The sequence below is a fragment of the Cyprinodon variegatus genome, unplaced genomic scaffold (genome assembly GCF_000732505.1).
Source record: "Cyprinodon variegatus isolate N-32 unplaced genomic scaffold, C_variegatus-1.0 Scaffold4, whole genome shotgun sequence".
In the NCBI taxonomy this organism is placed as follows: Eukaryota; Metazoa; Chordata; class Actinopteri; order Cyprinodontiformes; family Cyprinodontidae; genus Cyprinodon; species Cyprinodon variegatus.
Genome location: NW_015150457.1, coordinates 3,197,176 through 3,214,270, shown reverse-complemented (window position 1 = coordinate 3,214,270; position 17,095 = coordinate 3,197,176). Strand labels below are relative to the sequence as shown.

General features: G+C 35.3%; 1 protein-coding gene across 2 annotated transcripts in view; it reads left to right on the top strand.

The window, feature by feature from the left end:
• The window catches only part of fbxo25 (F-box protein 25), a 21,638-nt gene extending 6,525 nt beyond the window's left edge, over nt 1–15,113 (top strand). The window contains exons 3-11 of one of the 2 annotated variants that reach the window (XM_015371772.1): nt 4,467–4,570; nt 5,691–5,740; nt 5,867–5,959; nt 6,046–6,139; nt 7,367–7,551; nt 7,711–7,893; nt 8,120–8,263; nt 10,073–10,099; nt 13,949–15,113. In XM_015371772.1, the coding sequence (XP_015227258.1) occupies nt 4,467–4,570; nt 5,691–5,740; nt 5,867–5,959; nt 6,046–6,139; nt 7,367–7,551; nt 7,711–7,893; nt 8,120–8,263; nt 10,073–10,099; nt 13,949–14,038 (970 nt within the window). In that variant the 3' untranslated portion in view covers nt 14,039–15,113. The remainder of the gene's footprint in view (nt 1–4,466; nt 4,571–5,690; nt 5,741–5,866; nt 5,960–6,045; nt 6,140–7,366; nt 7,552–7,710; nt 7,894–8,119; nt 8,264–10,072; nt 10,100–13,948) is intronic. The other variant, XM_015371779.1, reaches the window with a different exon arrangement.
• The last annotated feature ends 1,982 nt before the right edge of the window (nt 15,114–17,095 follow it).

Here is a 17,095-nt window from a genome sequence, read left to right as displayed (position 1 = left end):
CATTTTTTATTTAGAGGAGGAAAGCAGGGATGAAGTTGTTGTGGAAGAGGACACCAGGCGGCAGAAGCTTGGTTTGGTGTAGAAGGCTTCCAGCCGTACATGTTTGAGCCTTTGCCTAGTAACGCTGCCAGTTCTGTTAGCTCTACGCCTGCTGAAGACACAGACGTCCATCGCCGTGAACACTGGGACAGAACTTATTGGGAAAGGAAATGATTCTTATGTCTTATTTCAGCCGTTGCGTATATTAGCTGCGACACATGAATCAGGATGCTATGACTGAAAAGATTTGATTGACAGATGAACGTTGATATATGATTGGTCGAATTTAGGTGTACAGGCTGACATATAACTAACTGGCCTGCATAAAATAACAAAAAACGCCACAGATTTTAAGACAGGATTTTTTTTATAGAAATGTTCTAATATTTGGGACAATATGGTCTGATAAATATATACATGTTTAAGCCAGAATGGTTTGAATTTTAAATATGAATTCCATACGACTTTGACAGTCAAAGTATTTTACAAATGCATGGTCAATAATTGTTTGTTGGTGTCTGCTGGTACAAAAAGCAGAATTAAAACCAATGTTAATGCTATTTCTGGGTCAGTTGAACCAGTGTTCCATTTAGAGATAACCATTTTTCTATGTAGCCAGAAAGGCTGGGTTTAACGGTTTACCTATAGGAGAACCAGAAGCGATGTAGTTGTTTTGTTTGCAGTCCCAACAGTAGATATCCCGATACTGTACTTGAAGGGATGATTACTGTTTTCCCCTGCATGTGATCTGACTCATAGTTTTCCTTTATTTGAGACGTATTTAGTTTAATGTGCTTCTTAGCCACAAATTCAGCGCAGCCACAGAAACTTGGACTGTCTTAGAATGTTCTTCAGAATTTCTATGGAGCAGAGATGAAGAAATGTTCATTACTCTGGGTTTTTGTTTCTGTATTTAAACAAAAAAGCAAGCTGGGAGAAAGTTACCCTAATTTGTGAGCAGTTGTCCATCATGAATCCTAGATCTGATCAGTTTTGCTTCCTTGTTATTAAACTACATCCAAAGAAATTGAAATGAAACATATACCTCAAAGCAGTGACCACAGATGTCTGATTTAATACCCAGCCTAGCTTTGTGTTACATAGAAAATACTTTCCTTGTTGCTTCTTTAGACTTGCTGGGAATGTGAAACTGTACATAAGCTGTTGTATCACATCATCAGCATCTGTGAGGCACCTAGCACGCCATATATCAATGATGCATCTCTGTAAACAGTAGATGGCCCAATAGTTGACTTCACGGTGACAGTTTCAGTAATACAGCAAAAACTGGTGACATCTCTCTCAGATCCCACTCTGTCCTTTTGTATTGATCGGTCAGCTAACAGTGACTCACAGCACCACACCATGTAGCCTCAGACAATAACCAATGACATCACTCTACTGGCTGCTCTCCAAAGCTAGCCCCACTCTGAAAGGTTGTGAATTCACACAACAGAAATAAGTCTTTGCAATGTGGTTGTGGTCAGGTCTGAAATCCTTATCTTTTAGTTAATCTGTAAACCGTTTAGAATAAGGTTGCAATGAATGCAGCTTCATTGTGCTACAAAACAGGCTGAAATCAGAGACATGTTTTTCTGGAAAGGTATTGACACCTGATGTCTGAGTCATTTCCGTCTGGTTGACCAAGTCTTCTGGATAGGTGTTAAAATGTTTTCAGAAAAACTTTCTTTTGATTTAAGCCTGTTTTGTGGTTGCCATGACCTGGGTGACTGAGAGTTAGCACAGGCATACACTGTCTGCTGTCTTCCCAAGTAACATTAAGCATCATACTTTATTCATGATCTTGTTAAACCCTCTGATGTTTTGCAGAGTTACTTATATGAAACCCCGGGGTGTTGTCAGATAGAATACTTTTACCAAATGGCCTAATAGACTGTGATTGACTTTATTCAGTCGGTCTGGTTGGATTTAGTTTAGTCGGTCCGTATTCAATGGGGTGTTTTTGTTTTTAAAGAGTGTCTTTTACCTACATTAATTATGATTTGGTGCAATATAAAAGAACCAAGTGAAATTAAAATCAACCAGTGAATTAAAGGTATATTAAAGTTTTTGAAAAGACCCGTCGTCTCCACTTTAAAAAAGAAAAATGCACATGCACAACCCTGTACCCACTCCTGAGAGGCAACGCCTATTAAACACGTGCAATAGCATGCACAAGTCCATTTCTCCTCGTGCACACTCTGTTTAAAAGTTGCTGTTTGCATCGCTTTTACAAGCTTACTTTTCAAAAGAAAATTTGCAATTTTTCCACTATGTCAGACTCACCACCGGTAAGTAAAAACGGGGACAAGCACGTAGGACGGCCTTATGTAAACATATATCACCAGAATGATTGACAATTAAGAGGACCACGTATTTTGGTGATCCACCAGGTAAAGAACATTTTCCACTAAACCTTTCAAATTTTAAGTCACTGCTTGTCAAAGCTAGTATGAGGAAAAAGCTAATTAAAAACTAACATATGATTAGTATACAACACTGTGGTGTATGACTCCTTCATATACCTAAAAGTATGGAATGACATTAAGACAACCAACCTTCTGTTGTCTTCCAGCTATCTTTGCAAAGTATCAGGAGGCTGGTGAAGTATCTCCAGCAGTTATTGGTTGAAAGGCGGCATCCACTATGGACAGGTCACCAATCCATCATGAGGCTTCGCAATGTTTTACTATCGATCAGTTTTTTAAAAAAAGGATTCTTTATCCATTTGAATGAGAAACAGCACCAGAAGACATTTCTGCACTGCTTTTGCTGAAACATCAAGTTGTGTTTTGTTTTTTCAAGTCCAGCTCATAAGTGTACAGATATGTTTAAAATGCTCAGAGTGAAAATTAATGTATTTTTTTTTTCTTTTCAGTCACAATCAAAGACATTTGAAGACCTTTTTAGCAGGGCTCATTTTTCTTGCACAGTTTAAAAGATGAAAATAATCTTCCCTATATAATATTCCCTTATATGGCAAGGCAAGGCAAGGCTAAGCAAATGTATTTGTATAGCGAAGTTCAGTACAAAGACAATGCAAAGTACTTTACATGATTTAAATATAGGAAAATAAAACAGAATCAAAGCAAGTAGGGGAAAAAAATGCAGAAACAAAAAAGAACATTAAATTAATGATGTTTCAATACATATGTGCCTGTAAATAAAGAAAAAAACATTACGCAAAAAGACAGAAAGAGAACTTTGCATGTTTACACCTGACATATGTATATGTTAGATATTTTGCCTGGGAAAATATTGAACAATGGAAAATATGAAAATCTGTGTGGTCAAGTTGGCTATAATGCTATACTATGAGCTTCTATCAACTGAGTATTAATAGTTTTACAATTTTAACTCAGTTTTACTAATTATTATGTCCCAAAATTCTGTTTGGATGATATGTTAGGGTGGTGTATAATATTTCAAATTCTATGTGTTGATGTTCTCCATATGTATTGCATTTAGCCAGCTGAATGGTGTCTAACATCCTACAACATTTGATTTAAAGTCTTGAAATCAAGACTTTGTAATTTGATATTTTCCTGAAAATGTGCAACTCTATTTTATATTTAGAGCCTTTATGCTTGAAACAAAACAACCTTTCTGGTTGCCTGTAAAGTTTGGTAAAACCTGTGAAATAATCGAATCTTAAAAAGTGTTACATTTTGAAATGTGATTCCTTAAACTTATATCCAGAGGAAAATACAGATGATATAAAAGTAGTTGGGCTTTATTTTTAACCTAATCATGTAAAAATGTCTTAGATCTGAAGCTGACCAGCTTTACATGTTGAGAGGCAGAAGTGAACGTGAAATATAGAGCAGAAATAACAAGAGATTCTCTGCTAGCTTCATATTTCTATTCAATACATGTGAGATATTCCCTGTTGTGGCTTTTTAAATAACAGCTGATGACAAGTTAAGGTCAGATGCCAAAGCATTAAGATTATTTGAAAAAAACAACAACAAAAAAAACAATGTTGCTGCTCTGAAATGTGTTCCAGAAACAACAAAGAACAGATAGATGCTTGTTATTTCTGGCACAATGGAGCTGTTAATGTTTGTGGCTCTTTATTTGACATGTTTTGCCTGCTGTCTGAGAAAAGACTGAGTCACATTTTCTCAGAGTCTAATGTATGTCTGCAATGTGCAGCGTCTCCCTGTCCTGCAGACACAGTGACTCATTATCACTTCCCTCTCTTATTTTTATGTTGCCTCAAAGCTCACAGCCACAAGGAGCTAGCAATGCATATCTCTGTCATTTTTGTCAGTTTATCCTGATTGTATAGACTTATATGTAGCAGCTTTTTCGCTCTAGGTACAGCAGACTTTTCACAGCAGTCTGTAATTACAGTTTACCTTCTAGTCAAACCTGTATCCTCTATTATCCACCTCATACAAAATCCTTTTCCTCTGTGTGAACAGGCTCTGCAGTGACGACAATGAAAATCTGTTTGTCGGAGAGGTATGCGAGCTCGCCAACACCAAGAGGAAGAAGGAGTTCTACAACAATAATACCAAATCCCAGTGTGAGTTTCAGACTGTGTGGGCTTAGTGGGGAGTCTTTGAATGCTGAATGCAGGACCTGCAGGTCACGCAATAACAGATGGTGTTTGCGTTGACAGTTCATTCCATCCTTATTGCTACTCTGGGTCAATCATACTACTCTTTTATTGCAGTAATGCAGAATAGAGTGCAATATGTAATCTTAAGTGAAAGAGTGAAGGTTCGACAGAAAGGTATTTGTTCTGGTATTGCTCTAAAACAGCTAGTATCCCCTATCTGGTCATGATTTCCTGTCAATTAGCCTTTCACCTCCCATACCTCCCTTCTCACTGTGCATGGCTGCAACATCGGAGCTTCAACCTTTTGGCTTAAAGAACAAAGTCTCTGTCATGTCAACCTAAACAGAAAGTCATAGATTACTAATTAAAAGTTCCTACGATAATGAATGTAAAAAAAGAAGAAGTAGGCGTAATTTCATATACATTGTTTGGGATTTTAAAAGGTGTCAGTAGCAGTGATTTTTTTTTTTTTTTTACATATATAAATATAGAATACATACGTAGAAAAAACGCCTTTTTTCTGTGGGTGATTTTGATGTGACAGTAAAATGGGATTTGGTTAAATATTTTCATAAATCCTTATCATATTTGGCAATAAACTTTTTTTTTATTTCATTAAAGGCAGATAAAAAGGCAGTTGGTATCACAAAGAGAAACAGGGCAAAACAGACAGGGAAAAAAAAACAAATTGGGTTTGCTCTGTCACACAAGAGCAACACTCTAAAGGTTATGGCACATATCTAGTTCTGTACTCCAAAAAAGGATATTTTAGCTTTAGAAAAGGCTATAATAATAATAATAGTAATAAATTAACTTAATTCTGATTCTGGTAAATATTGCACAATATGGATAATTGTTGTTCCAGAGCCGCAGTGACATTTTTTTTGAAAATCTCCCTTTTTAAAATAAACACCAGTTACCAATAACTGATCAAATATCTGTTTGAGAAACGATAGCAAATTAAAGCATTCTTGCTGCTTATTTATTTTTCTGTTTAACTTAACTCATAGTTTCCCTGTAGAGGTGTGCAGATTGTGCAGATGAATTGACAACCTATTAATACCGTATATGTTTTCTATCTTAGTTGTTTTCAGGGATAAATGGATCTACGTGCAGAAAGAGAGCACAAAGGAAGTGAGTCCTAACAACGTTTTTTCACTGTAATGTTTTCAAGTTAAAGTATGCAGCCTTTTTTAATCTTCTCTTTTAATTCCTTACTACGCTGGCAGTTAACCCTTCTTTGTTCTTATGTGCCAACAGCGACACGGTTACTGCACACTTGGGGAAGCTCTTAACCGACTAGACTTTTCCAGCGCTATTCAAGATTTGCGAAGATTTAACTATGTTGCAAAGGTGAGCAGCTAATACCACCTATAGGCTCCTTTATTTCATGTTCTAACTTGTTACTCTTCTAATCTCTTTCCTCCTGTTTCCTACAGCTTTTCCAGCTGATTGCCAGGTCTCAGTTAACGTCTTTGAGTGGAGCTGCCCAGAAGAACTATTTTAATATACTGGAGAAGATTGTACGCAAGGGTAGGTGGAGCTGGCATTTGCACTGAGCTATTTCATACCTGCAGTTCTACTAAGGATCTGAAATTGAATCTTAGGTTTTGGTTTCAGTTGTAATGTATGGTAAAGGAAAAAGAAAGCAGAATTTGGAGTTAAAGAAGCACAGCAGTCTCCTCAATTTGCTTTATATCTGCACTGGATTCAGAGCCGGTTGCACCAGATGCATGCTGATGCTAACAGACCCATAAAGCATTGTAAATGGGGGCCACTGATTTTGGTCATTTAATTTCACAATTGCAGCAGATCCAGTGAACATTTCCTGTGATATTTAAATTTATGACCTCTGGAATCAATTAATCATGTTGCAAAAGCTTTGCAATTAAGAAGTGTTTCCATAGGAACACATTCAGTCCTGTAAATCCATCTTAAAAAGTTTTTCTTCATTTCATTTGGCAACCCACAAAATAATGTGGTTTTTTAAACTAAAATATAGTCATTATATAATTATTTCTATAATGACCACCAAATGAGAGGATGACCTTTTGTGGAAAATCTGACCCCTCATTTTTAAATCAGCAGAAAAGGTGGTTGTTTATTCTCTTTTTTTTTTTTTTTGGTTTTCAAATCAGATGAAAATAATGGCTAAAATTTATATCAAAATAAAATAAATTCTTGAAAATAAATGTCTTTATTTTGGTCAATGTGATATAATTTCAATGTGCATATAAACAAAATAAAAGCCTTTAAATAGACAAAATGATCCCTACAAACTTATGGCAATTGCTTTGCAATGTTTTTAACTCCTTTAATATAACATTTTAAAAGTATTTGCTTTACAAAACAACATGCATGAATCCTGTAATGTGTGTTGGTGATACATGGTGCAGCATTTGGCTGTAATGTATATTGAAAAATATTAAATGGTCATATAATAATTAATAAATGCAATCATATATATATATATATATATAATATATGTATATGTATTGAATTACTGTCCAGGCCTAGATCAAATCTATGTTAAATTAGATGACTGTGTGAATTAGTGTTTCTAGTAGTGTCTTATTGTAAATCATCATCTCTAGTGTAGTTTGATAGAGTTGTTTTGAAAACAGGATGTAAAGAAATGGGTTTGTCAGTAAATTTGTTCTGAACTTTTAAAATCGATAGATTTACTCTTTGCTTGTGTTTTCTGGGAGATTTTTTTTTTAATATTATAAAATATTTTAATTATATCAACTTTCACTTCAGTCCTAGTGGACCACTACAATCCACGCCTTGTTAAGGAGCTTCTGCAGGACCTGAGCTCCACACTCCACAGTCTGACCATCCATGTTGGCAGGTGTGTCCTCGTAGGGAACGTAAATATCTGGTTTAACCGCCTGGAGACTATTGTTAAATGGCAGCAGGAGCTCAACAATATGCAGATCCCAAAGGTAAGAGGCAAGCTGCTACCTTTAAAGAAGGTTTCAATATTTACTTTTACACATGTTTTCACATGGTAGCCATCACCCTACAGACTCAGTTGCAGCTGTGCAAAGCAGAGAAAATGTTGTTCCTTATTATTATTATTATGATTTTTATTGTTTCCATAGCAAATGTACAGCGGGATGACTTTCAACGACCTGCCGCTGCACATGCAGAGCAAGATCCTCTGCAAGTTATCTGACGCCTGCGATATCATCAACCTGGGTCAGGCCACGCCGACATTACACATCCTCAGTGAGAACAAAACGCTGTGGAAGAAACTCTGTCAGTTTCACTTCTCAGACAAACCGGTGAGGAAGATAAATCTGGATCTCATCCAAAAGGAACTGATTTGAATTGCTTGAACTAGTTTGGTTTTAGTCATTTCTAAAGAACGCAATTTTCATATTAACCACTAGAGGGCAGTATTAACCAAATAAATCTTAACTGAGAAACATTGGTGTTAATTAGGAGTTTCTCCAGTTCTAAGTCTTCTGTGACTTTTAATTGTTTCATGCTTCGTCTGATTATACACAGTACTGTAGGAGTTTGGGTCTGACCAGGAATGACAACGTGGACTGGAAGCTGATGTATTACACACTGCAGAAGCATTACCCAATGAAGGAGCAGTACGGCGACACGTTGCACTTCTGCAAACACTGTAGCATCCTCTTCTGGAAGGTAACCAAGACGAGCAAACCATCTGTACCTGCCTTTGCTTATCTCAGGGACTGTGTTTTAAATTAAAAACAGAACCCTAACCCTAACCCTACAATTGCTTAGAGTCATTCTAAAAACATATGATTTACAATATTCTGAGTTTATTTTTCTAATGTTTGAAACACATCTAGGTAACTTAAAAAGAAAAAATATACTTTTTACCTATAAAGACATGTTTAATGAGTATCTCTGCATATTAAAATATGAATAAATGTTTGTCACTCTCTAAAGTAAAGTTAGTGTATGTAATACTTTAACAGGCTCCATCTGCATAGAAATAATAGAATATTTATGATTATTTACCTGATAATAGACAGTTTTCCCTATGACCCATCAAGCCATGTTTTCAGCATCAACAGTCAAGGCCAGAACACACTGAATTTGATTTTATGTCTCATCCGACAGAACACAATGTAGAGTTTATCCTTTTAACTTTGTATTGGTTTTTTTTTTTTTTTTTTTGCAGTTGTTGAGAAAAGTTAAGAATTATATTTGGCAAAAGTGAAGTAAAGCAAAATATTCAGGATTAGAACATTTGTTGTCTTTGCAGGGTTGTTTCTGACAATAGTTAAAAGCAAGGATATCAAGGATAATCACATCCTTTCTCTGGAATTTCCCCTGATAATCAAACAGGTTCTTAAGGCCAATGTGACATTGAAAAAATGTATGAACGATGAAACAGGATTCAGTGTTTTATCATGGAGTTTTTTCGGACAGGAAATAATTTTCTGAATTTAAGCCGCCCTGATGTATATCAAGTTCTCAGGCATGTTTGTTTATTTTTTGTATATTTCTCTTCAGATTTTCATCTCCCTTTAACCTTTTTCCAGCTTGTTTTTACATGCAGCTCTTGACATTTTGTTAAACTACTTGTCCCCTGCTAACATATTTGCATTACAAAACTCTATTTCTGTGATTCAGAATTTAGAATGTTTTATATATATATATATATATATTTTTTTTTTTCTTTTACTATTGGAATACTTAAGTCGGTCTATATTTCCTCACTTGGTAAAAATGTCAGGATTATGTAGAGTAAAAATTTTGTTCCATTGATCTAAATGACTATAATATAGCTGCATAGCTGCAATAACACTATAGAGTGTTTATTTTGTTAAGCTTGTTTATACTGGATGCCTTGATAGTTTATAGTCAGTAAAGTCTGCAGAGTTTGTGCCTTTTCCCAAGTAAAAAAAAATCTGCCAAATTAAGACCGACTTATGGAAATGGAAATCTGTACAGGTGTTTATGTTTCTATCTCTGAGAGCGGATATTTGGGTTGAAAAGTGTTAATAGTTTATTTTCAAAAGTGGAAGGAAAGTTCCCTGTGTTTTTTTTCTTTTTACTGCATCCATCAGAAGGCAGTTATTGAGGTTTTCGTGGTAACGAGAAATACAGATATCAGTGTGTGTTTGCACTGTTATTAATACTCATGTGTAAAAGGTTTTTTTTTGCCATGAGGTGTTTCTTTTTTTGTTTTGTTTTTCCAGGTTCATATGGAAAAATGTGTTTTTGGTTGTACCAGATGTTTTATTTAGTTTTTTGTTCAGGTGTTTGGGTCAGATTTCATTTGCAGAAATTTTTAATTCATTTAAAGAACTGTACTTTTCAGAAGAAGTACCTTAGTCTGGAAGGTTTTCCTTTTTTGCACCATTTGTGACCTTCCTCTTTGCTCTTCCCCGTATGTTTTAACTCTGCCTTCTCTGCCTCCTTTTCCTGGCTTGCCTTCCTTCCTCTCCTCCCGGTTCCCCTTCTCCCCGACTCCTTAAGGATCACCATGTGGCTTTGTTTCTCAAGGTACTTCACGTCCCATCATACTGTTGTTTTGCTCTCTGTTGATCATGTAATCAAGCCGTTTCCATGAGTTAGGCTTTGTTGCGTGCTATTCCAGGTATCTCTTAAAGTCAGGACGTTTTGTCAAGCGCTGTTTGGTAAACAGGGGCTCCTTTTTCTCTGTGCTCTTATCTTCTTCTGTGCCAACATGTTTCTGTTAGATAAATGTCTAAAAAGCTGTCAGCTGTCTTATAATCTAGTGTAAATATTTAGATTAAATCTTCATGCCTGCATGCCGATGTTCTAATTTAGTTTAAAGTGACTATTTCTGAGTCCAACTGGATTTCTTTAAGTCATTCCTGGATATCAGCTGGTTAGTTTAAAATCAAATTATGATGAAGTATATTTTTATTTAGCAAAAGCCACTTCTGTAACAATTTCACTCACTTTTTCTGGCAATAAGCTTAAAAAAATGATTTAGAGTAATTAGATGAAAAGAAGAAATGCCTTCATGGTGCCACTGTGGGGGAAATTTGGAATTAACTGTGACAAAAACAAGTAGAAATCTCACAGTTTTTGGAGATTGACGTAAAATAAATATATCTTTCAAAAAAGAGATGCTTTTGCAACCTACACATTTTAAGCTAATGTAGACGTGTGTTAATGTAGACTGCAGGTTTATAAAGGATTTCCTCTCCAGCCTCAGATATTTGCTGTCTAGTGGTAAACCCTCCCTTACCTGGCTTAGATTTGTCAAGGTGGCTTCTTTTCTTATTTCGAGGAGTTTTGTGGTGAAACATACAGGAAATTATTATTTTTTCTTTCTTCTGTTTACGGGAGATGGGCTTCCAGATCTCAACCGCCTAGCTGTAAACAATAAAACAATTTTTTTTTGTCATTACATTTTTTTATTATTTTGCTTTTGTGATAATACTGTTACAGAAAAATGACGTTCAAAAAACAAAAACACACAAATATACATCGGCAGCAACACAGAACATGACAGCACTCACCAATTATCTATTCCAGAACATAATAATGTATAGACACACAATATACACACACTCCAAATTCCTTAAGAATTGATACAAACACTGTAATCAAAATACATCTATGCTTGGCTAGCTTTACTCTTTCTGCACCCTTGAAATCATCACTTCAAAAGCTGCTGTCTCTCACATAAGTTGAAGCCATTCCTTATTTTCTGGTCTATATGGGCTCTTCCATTTACGAAGAATAATTCTAGCCACTATCAGAAAACCTGTCATCATTAGTCTATCTCCTAAAAGGCAGAATTTTGCAGACTATGGTAAAAGTTGAATAAGCCAGTCCTTATATTTTTTTTAAAAAACTGCCTTCCAAAAAGGCATTTATCAAGGGGCAATCCCATAGTGCATGGAGAAGTGTACCCACCTCTTTACTACACTTCCAACATTTGTTATCCTTTATTAGACCCATTCAGCATAGCTTACTTGGTGTAAAATAATACCTATGTACAATTTTGTAGTGAATAAATGTATTCCTTGCATCCCTTACAGCCCCTCCCACATTTGAAATGATATTTTCCCACACAGCCTCATCAATGTCTGTATCGAGATCTTTCTGCCAGATAATTTTAAAATTTTCAGACATTTTATTCTGGAATCTTGACATTTTGTTCTAGCAGACAGAGGCAGAGTGTACATGTGAAATAGGCGGAGCATTAAAAAACTCCTGCATCACATTATCTTCTTCATTCTCTCTTCTCAAACCAAAAACAGATCCTACTGAACTTCTCAGCTGTAGATACCTGAAAAATCCCCTTTGTCCTTTAAATTAAATTGTTGTTTCAGGCATCAATATCTGATCTCTATATAGATCTTGGACAGTACGTTTGCCCTTCTCCAACCAAGTTGGCCATAAAAACACCTTTTTACCTTTGCAGATGGAAGGGTTATTCCATATAGAAGAGTAGCTTTGTTTATATTGTGAAATACCCAACATTTTATGCACCCTTGCCCATACCCATCGTGAATTATCCAAAATTAAATCGGCCTCCCCTGCCTTAGTTTTCTGTGACATATATTCTACAAAACCAGAGGGGCGTACAAGCCCTTCTTTTATTTTGACCCACCCAGGCTTGGAACCACCAGTACCCCAGTGCCTTGCTTATCTTATTATTTGCAGGGGGCATTCCACCAATATGCGGTGAGGCAAATAGTTTTTAAAGCTTAATTCTTGGCCCTGTGATTAGCTTGTATTAGAAATCTGTACTGATATCATAGAGATTTAATTAAATTGAGTGGAGACTATCATTTTAATTACATTAATTTTACCCCATAATGAAATAAACTCATGTTTAGGCATTTTATTGTTTATTTCAACCAAGCATGTTAGGATAAATACTGTGATACTTATTATATTGGCCTGCAAAAGTACCCCATAACTTTTCAAACATTGGGTATAACCATGGTCAGAAACTGTAGAGCATTGCTGTGAAGTGTAAGGAAAATGATGCATGTTTTTTATTTGCATGCATGCATGCTTTTGAATTTATTTCTGTTACAGCAGCAAGTTTTTGATTTGTTTGTGTTTTGTTTTTTTTTACTTATCTTAAAATCCAATTTTCTGACTATTCTTTACAAAATAGCTTAAGCTAATGCCAAATACATTAAGAATATCTGTGAACATCTATTTCTAAGTTAGCCAATTTAACAGAAGGGTATGCTTCCATGCTAACCTATCCTGTAGCTCTAGCTAAATTTCTAGTGTTATGCTACTGGATTGAGCTCCAGTCTTTTGCAGGCACTTACAGCATTATCCATATACGTAGGTCCCATCCATTTTGATTGCACTGTTCCTATCATGAGAAGGGTGCAATCAGGCTAATATGCCATGTGTACTAGCAGATTCTCAGTCAACCAGGTCATAGTCAATCCAAAAAAAAGTTAAAAACAAACCACTGGACTTTGTTTTCCAAGTTTTTCTGTTCTACAAAAGTTATGTTTAACATGTGTGTAGAACAGAACAACACTCCTCTGTGCTTTTTCGCCCACATGGCTTGTGTCAAACTACAAAAAATGCTTTTTATTGAGTAATTCTTTTATATTATATTAGTATAACCAGGTTTCTGTGAACGTTCTCTTAAATCATTATTATAAAGGTCTTTATGATGCTGCAGGTTGTTAATATTTCATTATAAACTCTCTGAGACCTTTACAGACCGTCTATACCGAGTTTAAAGTAATAGAATAGAATAGAATTCCACTTTATTGTCATTATGTTGTCACAAGTACAGAGCAACTAAATGAACTCTCTGCATTTAACCCATCCCCTTTGGGAGCAGTGGGCTGCCATTGTGTGGTGCCCGGGGAGCAGTGCGGGGTTAAGGGTCTTTGCTCAGGGACCCAGAGGGGCAGTCTGTGGGAGTGGGGCTTGAACTCAGAACCTCAGGAACTTGCCAAACCTTTCAAGTTTGGCATATTCTCAAAATGATGGGTGGCTCTGTTTATTTGATTTATTTATTTTTTTTTTTTTGTCACACCTTTTAATTTTTTTAGTAAGCATGTGTTATTTTTATACTACAATAAAATTATGCTCTATTTTGTGTTGTTTGTTGGCATGAAATCAAGATAATTTAGTTTGAAGTTTGTGTTTCTAACAAAAATGTGAAAAAGTTATGAATACTTTTGCCAGATGTTATAAAGTTATAGTACAACAGTTTTCTCCAGGATTTTATGTACTTTTTGAATCTAATGGTTTTCAGTGACTTTCAGTGCTCATCAACCTCCTCACTCCCCTGTTTTCCATCTTTACAAACTCATGAATGTAATTTGAGTAAATCTCCTACCTGGTTACTCATCCTTCTCATTCTGAATGTTATCTCTCCCTCAGGACTTTGGCCACCCGTGCACCGCCAATGATCCAGACAGCTGCCTCATGCCAATTTCTCCGCAGCACTTTATTGACCTCTTCAGATTTTAAATCCTCCGTGTTGTCCTCCGACATGATTTCCTTTACTGTCCATCCCACCCAGCTTTGACTCTGTTTACACTTTAGTGTTGTTTACCTAAATAAAAAAGGGCTGAAACTGCACGAAATGGATTTTATTTTTCAGTGCACAGTTATTTCCCAAAAATAGAGGTCTTAAATATGTGTTCTTTGTTTCAAAATGTTAAGATTGTTTATGTTTCAGCATAGATGTTAGTCTTGAAGACAGAAAAAAAGGTTTCTCTCTATAGAGGGAATTAAAATATGTAAGTATATAAAAGAAGAAGATATGTTTTATGTGTAAAACGTGTTTTAGTCTGTTATAGGTAGACAAGTATTTGTTAAGGTCCATAAAGAGTTACAGAAATCTAAAAGAAAAAAAGATCTGATGATTATTTATTCAGTGAGGTTTAATTGCATCCTGATCTGTTTGTTTCTGCTGGCGTTTTTTCTACAGGTACAGCTCCTTCGTCACGTCCGACTCCGTTTACAAGTTTGTTGTCCTTTGTCAGCTAATGTAAAGCTCTCAGTGGCATTTTCTACTGCTGTTTGGCATCTGCAGTGGCAAATAGAAAAATCATTGACTGTTTAAGTGGGGGTCGGGGAGGTGACTTTTGTAATTCTCTTCCCTATTTTGTAACAACCCTTTACCAACACATACTCTTAATGGTACTGTTGTGACGTTTACAGTGTGGGAAACTAGCTATGAATTAAAAGTGCTTCTAAAATCGGCTTGTTTTGTTGTATTTATGGCTTTGATCCAGATATGCAGAAGTTTTACAGTACAGATTTCTGTTTGATTTGACAAAAACAAAACTCTTCACAAAAGTGGGAAGGTGGTCAAACCAGACGATCAGAAATCTGAAGATTGAGAAATGTTTTCTATAATATTTTCCTGCAAAAGGGTGATCAACTTATTAACCACTCAATAACAGAGTTCAACCTTCAAATCAAAGTATGTGTGTCAGACTAACTCTTCTTCTTGAGGAAACATAAGTCAATGAATAGGGATATTGCAGAATCAAAGGGAGTCCAACTCCATTGGCACATATACACTGAAAAAAACAGTTTTTGGCATCTACTTAATCATATTCAGATATTGTGACAGATTTGTTTTATGTCCTACTCTGCTAACATGAAAAAAATCTGTTAAAGTAACAATATGATTAAGTAAATAGAAAAAACGGCTGAATAATATTTTCAGTGACGCACTAAGCATTGGTGAATCAATCCTATTTATTAGGATGGATTTAAAGTAAAATCATTTATATCATTGTAACAGATTGGTAACTTATATACCATTAAAGTGACAAAACTAATCTAAGTTGATTTTTGTCCCACATAGAGACAGGAGCTGTAAACAAAAATATAAAAGGAGAAACTGCTAATTGTGTTGTCAGGCTAGTAAATTAAAAGTGTGTGCTAATTTTTTCCTTCTAATTCATAAAAATAAATCTGTCCTGAAAGTGATTTTGCTCATTTAAATTTCACAGCAAACATGGTGATATCTATTTTATGTGAATGCATTTTAGCAAATCTTTTGAAAAGAAGTCATGAATTGAATTGGTGTTTGGGATTGAGCCTAGTTTGGTTATTTGCATTTCCTTCTGTCCAAGTCACCTTTTTTTTTATTTCATTCATTTGAAAGAAAAGCAGAAATGAATACATTCCAGCAGTCTGTATGCAAAAAGGAGCAGAGAGGAGAGACATTTTTACATTTTCTGACTCTTTTTACAACCCCATAATAAATATCAAAATTTATCATAATTAATCTCAAATGCAAGAACTTAATTCAACTTAAATGTCTTTAGACTTAAATTTCAACTTTGTGACAAACAATTTAATTTTTCCACAATTTCCTGCTTACTCAGTACACATCATTTTCTAAAATTGTTTAAGTTACCTTGTTTCCTGAATTTCTTTGTTAGTTCCATAATTGTACACTATTTACTGCAATACTCCTGCTTCTGTCTCCTTGAACCCCAGTCGGTCTCGGCAGATGGCCGCTCACACTGAGCCTGGTTCTGCTGGAGGTTTCTTCCTGCTAAAAGGGAGTTTTTCCTCTCCACTGTCGCTACAAGCATGCTTAGTGTGAGGGATTGCATTTTAGTCAGTGAGTCGATGCAATCAACAGGTTTTCCTTAGATAGAAAACTTTGAATCAATTTGACTGTATGATCTGGTGAACTGTAAAGTGCCTTGAAATGAGATGTGTTGTGAATTAGCGCTATAGAAATAAACTGAATTGAATTCTACTTTTGTCCTGAATCTTGGTTTTTAAAAACCTCTATTCCTTTCAAATTATAACTCCTTATTCATTTTTCAAACATTTTATTGACTGTTTATAGGTCAAATATTTTTTTGTTAACTTGTTGCATTGTCTGTAACACTTTCAAATCAACTAAATCATGCATCTTTAGTGTTTTATGCTTTAATGGATTGAAATAATCTCCAGAATTATTACTACTGATTATTTTTAAAGCTCTAATTTGTAGAATAAATTATTGTATTTACATTTTATATGTTTATCACCAGATTTCTACACAATACATTAAATATGGGACACCCAATGTGTTGTAAAACGTTAACAACTTAATATGTGGAACAATTTCTAATATAGAGCACCTTCCACAATTATTGTTGCAAGCACTTAAGGAGATCTATAAAGCCTTCAAGAAGCCAAAGCTTCAGTATAATAAGGATTTGAGGACACAAATTAGGACAAGCAGGAAATATAGAAGGGAAGGACATGAGAAAGCAACGAGGGTGTAGACACAATTAGGAAGGATACAGAAAAGCAAGGAGGTGGAGGGGAAAAGGAAGGAAGGAAGGACAGGATGAAGGAAATATCAATGGAAATGAAGGGGAAAATGAAAGGAGGAAATAACACGTTATGATGAGATAAGAAAATTCGGGAAGTAGAAAATATATCTCCATTCTCTTATTGTCTTTATCCATAACGGGAAATGACTAAAATCAAGTTAAATAGGAATCCTGCTGAACAAACTAATGAAAACATATGAGACACCATTTATTATATGGTTTCCTTCAA